Source organism: Pongo abelii, chromosome 9 (genome assembly GCF_028885655.2).
Source record: "Pongo abelii isolate AG06213 chromosome 9, NHGRI_mPonAbe1-v2.0_pri, whole genome shotgun sequence".
Lineage (NCBI taxonomy): Eukaryota > Metazoa > Chordata > Mammalia > Primates > Hominidae > Pongo > Pongo abelii.
Window position 1 is genome coordinate 10861356 of NC_071994.2, and position 6000 is coordinate 10867355.

The 6000-nt window shown below is 53.9% G+C and overlaps 1 protein-coding gene across 13 annotated transcripts in view; it reads right to left on the reverse strand.

Annotated features, from left to right (window-relative positions):
• Positions 1 to 4180, reverse strand: part of MARK2 (microtubule affinity regulating kinase 2) — a 72293-nt gene extending 68113 nt beyond the window's left edge. For all 13 annotated transcript variants that reach the window (XM_024255337.3, XM_024255335.3, XM_024255333.3 and 10 more), the window contains exon 1: positions 3183 to 4180. In XM_024255337.3, coding sequence (XP_024111105.1) covers positions 3183 to 3236 — 54 coding nt within the window. In that variant the 5' untranslated portion in view covers positions 3237 to 4180. The remainder of the gene's footprint in view (positions 1 to 3182) is intronic.
• Positions 4181 to 6000: the final 1820 nt, after the last annotated feature.

Consider the following 6000-nt stretch of genomic DNA (forward strand, 5'->3'; position numbering starts at 1 on the left):
CAGCCCAACTAAATCCCCTTTTTTAAAAAAATAACATTAAGACCATAGTAATGACCAAGCTTCCGTGACTACTTTAGCTAAAATCACAAGAGGACCAAGAAGAGGTTTCTTTCACTTGGTGGCATGATCTGTTCTCGGAGGCCAGTGTTTGATGTACCTGGCCTTGTGACCTGAAGAGCTGCTGCTTGTCTTTTTTCCCGTTTTAAAGAATACAGGAATCAGGCCCAGCGCAGTGGCTCATGCCTGTAATCCCAGCACTTTGGGAGGCCAGATCACGAGGTCAGGAGATTGAGACCATCCTGGCCAACATGGTGAAACCCTGTCTCTACTAAAATCCAAAAAATCAGCCGGGCGTGGTGGTGTGTGCCTGTAGTCCCAGCTACTCAGGAGGCTGAGGCAGGGGAATCGCTTGAACCCAGGAGGTGGAGATTGCAGTGAGCCAAGATTGTGCCACTGCACTCCAGCCTGGCGACAGAAAGAGACTCTATCTCAAAAAAAAAAAAAAAAAAAAAAAAAAAAAAGAATACAGGAATCTGTCTGGAATAAGTGCATCCAAGGTTTTCCAAAGTCCCTGCTTTTACTGGAATGAGACTTAATATTAAGTTGATACGGTGACTGGCTACCCTGAGAACAACAGTAGAAGGTATGAAGGGGCTAAGGAGAATCTAAGTCCATAAAGAGTAGAAATAGGATGGGTAGTTAATAATCACAACAGGATGACAATGTATGCAGCTACTGCTCTGGGCAAAGTTATCAAAGAGCAAAGAGCTTACTTACATTCCCAAATGGTCACTGATTGCTGCTATCATGGAATCAGTGGATGCGCACTACGGTGGAATTCCTACTATATGCTCAGCAGTATGCTAGGCATGTAAGGAAGAAAGGAAATCAACACACACATCACAGGAAAAATACCATGGCAATAATACATTTACATGTAGTAAGCAGCACAAAGAAACCACACTGAGGCAGTCTGTTACTCTGCTCTGCTGAACACAATGCCCCCCACCAGCCTCACTGAGAGAGTAGGCACTCCATCGCCACTCCCCAAATGCCTGAGGGTGCCAGTCAGTCACTTGGCCTCCTCCTACCAGCTCACGATCAACAGTCTGGGAAAGTTCTCTGGTTAAGCAGGGTTTACCTGCTAAAACAAAGGTTGTGAGAGGAAAAAGGGTGGAATAAGCAACCTCAAGAGGGCCTAGAGAAAGCAATTCCCAGTAAGGAGAGATAAACAGCCGGTAGGCAAGGGAGAGAAAGACTGCGAGACACAGAACATGCTCCTCTGTCTCCAAAGGAGACAGTCCCCCTGTCCCATGCAGAACCAGCTGCCAAACCCAGTGATGAAATGGAAATCAACCATCCCTCCCTCTCAACCCCTATTTCACCCCCAGAAGCAAATAATCCACAAGTAATAAAAGGGTCAACCCTGCAGAGAAAAACTCTGCCTAGAACTTCTCTTGAGTTCCTAACTGCCCAGGTGACAGACGGCCGGGGGTAACAAAATAGAAAAACACAGTAAAAGAAAGGAGGTAAGATTTTTCAAAGAAGAATGTTCACGTGCAAGAGAATACAACAACTGCTCTACCGGGCTACAAAGAAAGAAGGGAGTAAGAGGGAAACGTAAAGGATGGAAGGAGGAGAAAGAAGGCAAAAAGCACAGCAACCCCGGGGCGGAAGCACTTCTTTTTCAAGTCAAGTTTTTTTGGCCTAGTAAAGTTCTCCACCAAGAAAGGTATGACAGGCAGGGGACTCTGCACAGAGCAGTCAGCAAAGGACGCTAGAGACGATGAAAGAAAGGGGAGGGGTGGAAAGTGGACGTCTCTTGGATCAAAAGTGAGATGACACAGAAAGGCTAAGACTTGGGTGACAAACCATAGCAGTGATTGCCAGGATGAGGGGGACCGTGTAGAGTCGTGAGGCTGAGGTGTAGCTCAAGAAACTAGCATGCAAAACACCTGGCCTTCCTGGGAATTACAGAGACTTAGCCAATAGGAACAGAATGGATCCAAGCATGGTGGGAGGATACACAGGACATGAAGAAGGCAGGAGACTAATGTGGAGATGAAAGGCAACGCTGATTAAAAGGCACAGTAAGGAAGATGGGGTGAGGGTGGAGAAACAGGAAGGCAACAAGCAAGAAAGAAAATACTCTAAGTGCCAGGCACGGGAGGGAAGACACAAAGTCATCATGGTTTGTGTTCCAGCGTACGAAGACAGAAAGGCAAAAACTGTGATGCAGCGAGGTCTGGGAAAGGACTGAGCAACAGGTTGTGTTAATATGGTGGGGCCAAGTGTCTTTCGCTTGGGAGGAAGAGCCCAGTAGAAGGCTGGTAGAACACTCACAGAGAGAAACAGGAGGCCCAGGGACCTAAAAGCCAAACCCGAGGGGAAGAGAACAAGAGGGATCCAAAGACTCTGAAGGGAGTGATGATTGGAACCCCAAACGCAACCTGTGGGAAAACTATGCGCATGACAGCTGTGGGGAAACACGGAAGCGACAAATGCCAGCGCCAGGATCCAGGGAGCTCCTGGAGCAAAGAAGGGAAAGTGATGAGCAAAGAGTAGGCGAAGGATTTGGAAAGGTGATGAGGGTGGAGCTGGTGGGTTGCAAGCAAGAGGGAGAGCACAATTTGGAAAACGAAGAAGCAGGGTAGAAAAAGCTGGGGGAACTGCAAGGGGCCAGGGATCGAGAGCGCAGTCCAGGGCAAGGACCCTGAGGGTGATAACCCAGAGACTGGCAGAACCGGTGCGGGCAGAGGGGAAGCGAGGCAGGAGAGACGAAGGGAGAGGTGGACAACGATCTGTGGCAAATCGCGGGGTGCTGCTATTCGAGGAGCGGGAGGGTGGCTGCTTTAAGCGTGGGTGGAGGAAGACCAGAAAGGCCCCTGAGAGAAAAAGGGAAGAGAAAGGGAAGCTGGGGAGATGACACGGAAGAGCGCAGGAGGGCGGTGAGGGGAGAGGGGGTTGGCAGAAAGACAAGTGTGCAGCTTGGAGTCAGGACGAGGTGGGTCCCAGGTCAGGACTCGGAAGCGGGATGTGCGGAGCCGGAGCCGGGAGCCGGATGACAGGGCAGCCGAGGCTTGCAGGATGGCAGCAGGGGCACGAGAGCAGAAGAGGGAGGAGGCTCCGCAAGGTGCAAGGGGCCCAGCCAGAGAATTCGGGGAGCCCTCGGGGCTCCTTACCTGCTCCGTGTCCCTCTCGTTCAGCGTGGGTAGGGGGGTCCGAGCGCTGGACATGGCGCCGGTATCTCGGGGGAGGGAACCGAGAAGCTTGGAGGAAGGGAGGGAAGGGAAGGCGCGGAGCCCGGCCGGGCGGGGCTTCTCACAGCAGGAGCACCCGCCGCATGGGCCCCGGCCGGGGGTGCGGGGAGGCCGGGCAGCCGCTCACGCCAGCCCGGGGATGCGCCGCTCGGGCTAGGCCGCGCCGGCTCCGAGCGGCTCCGGACCGCACCCCCCCGACCCCCGGCTGGGTTGTGCCGCCTTTCGGCCGGGCCGCGCCGCTCCGCCTACTCTCTGCCGCCGCAGCCGGCCGCCTGCCTCGCTCCTCCCCTGCCCTCAGCGGCACTGCTCCGCGCCCGGCACCGAGGCAGCCGCCGCCGGACCTGCTGCTCCCAACATGGCCGCCACCACCGCCGGCCCTCGGCTCTTTCCGCCGGCAGCAGCCGGAAACATCCGAAGCGGCTAGAAATGGGAGGTGGGGCGCGCCTTCTCCTCCCGGCCACAGACTACGGGTGAATTCCGGAAACAGCCGAAGAAGGTAACCCCCGGGGACGCGCTCTCCTCCTCGATTCCGAAGACGAAGCTTCGGCTCTGTTCACGGAAATCCACGAAGCGACCCCGGGTACCTACCCCCCCGCCCCCGTCCTCGGCCATCCAGCCACGCCCACCGGCCTTTCCCCGCCCACTTCAAGAGGGCTTTCGGCAGTTTCCGGAAATACCCGAAGCTGCTCCGCGTGCTGAGCCGGCCACGCCCCCTCCCACAGCCTGCCGAGGGCGGTCGTCGGCCATTTCCGGCAACACCCGAGGCCCTCCGAGCACCCGGTCGTTTCCCCGGGTGGCTCTCGGAGTCGGTTTCGCTTCGTGTCTTTCCGTCAGTTTTCGGGCATTTTCAAACCTTGAACAGGAAGCGTGGGTCACCTGTCTGTGCTTGTGATTTGACTAAATACAAAACAAGATTGTTAGACGTCCCTGTGATTGGCATCCTCTGGTTCTATAGCAGCTTCCTGTCTGCATTTCTGTCCATCTGTCGGTCAGCTCATAAAATTCATCTTCTATCACCTAGCCTATCAATATACCTGTCAAATGCAGCATCAGTCTATTGCCTGGCTGCCACCGTCTATCTTGGCTTCTGTGGATTTATCCGTGCATTCCCGCATCTAGTCCGCAGGGCTCGGCAAGGCCCCAGGCAGGCCCAGGGCAGCGTCCTCTGCACCGGATGCGGGAGCGTCCAGGGCCCTGCATTTCAGCCCCAGCTCTGCCAAGTGCCAATGCTGCGTGATCTTGGAAAAATCACATAACATCACTGAGTTTAGGCTCCTCTTTCCTTTGCCTTTGCTCCTGCGTTGACATTCAAAATGACATTTCTGAATTCCAATTACCTTTTAAAATGCCTCTGCAAGGTAAGGCATTTAAAGTTTCTTTTCTTTCCTCCTCTGGGCCTCATTTTCCCCATCAGTAAAGTGAAGCCATTGGATTCATGAACTCGGAGGTCCTTCTCAGCTTTGGAGAGCCCTTGACTAACAGGAAGTCTGTATGGCAACTGCAGTCCACTCCTCACTTCCCCTTACACTGTGTTGCCAAGGACAGGCAGTATCCTGGGCTGATTTCCCCAGCGCCAAGCTGTCCTCACCCATAGTACCTGGAACACGTTGGAACCACACCCTCCCATCAGTGGCTTAAGGTGGGCAGGAGGCAGAGGCCCCGCAGGAGTCAGAAACCAGACTCAGGCAACAGGTTCCCAAAGGTACAGGAGCAGAGAGGCTCCAGGAGTTATTGGGAAAGCTGCTGATTGGACCCCTGCTACTTGACCTCCAACTCCCCGCCACAGCATCTTGAGCCAGCCTTCATCCCATCAATCAGAGAAACAGGCATCTGAGCAGATGTAATTACCGGGGTATAAAAGTACTTCCTAAGGCAACAGGTATCACTACACTCTTAGTAAATCCCTGGGACTCCAGCACTGCTCCCCATGCCCCATGCCAGCTCTATTCAGGCACCCAACCGTTGAGGAAGAAGGTGGTGAAGGCACACCCATGAAGGTGAGGGAAAGAGAGAAGAAGAGGACAGAGAACATTTCACTCCCCCAACCCAAATTCAATCCTTGAGAATCATCTGCCCTCTGGTGGCCAAAGGGAGACACGTTGCTGATTCCTGTGCCTGGTATCACCTCTAATGCCAGGGTCTGGAAAGCAGGGAAAAGAGACAGGAAGCAGTTGGTGGTCGGTGTTCCAGCAGTCTCTCCCTGGTCCACACTCTCGTCTAAACAGACTCCATCTTCTCCAAGCTTCTCACTCTAGCTCTAATCCCTGCCTCACCCCTGCCCTTTGACCTTCAGCCCCGACCCCTATCCTACCTATCCTTTCTCTTCCTTGCTAGCTTTCCACAAGGCTGCTGAGCTTGTCTCCCTGCCTAGACTCCCTCCAACCTACTGCACCAGACATGTCAGAATAATCTTCCCAAAGTCCAGCTCCAATAACATCTCTGCTCTGCTAGAAAGCTATCACCAACTCCCTCACCAGTTATAGGCAGGGCTGGCTTCATGGGCCCATGACCCCGTGCAGTCACACAGAGCCCTCTGCTCAGGAGGGCCCCGAGCTTGGATTAATGCTCTGCTGTCACCACCTTGAAATTTTTTTTTAAGACTGAATCTCGCTCTATCACCCAGGCTGGAGTGCAGTGGTGCGATCTCAGCTCACTGCAACCTCTACCTCCCAGGTTCAAGTGATTCTCATGCCTCAGCCTCCTGAATAGCTGGGATTATAGGTGCCCACCACCACACCCG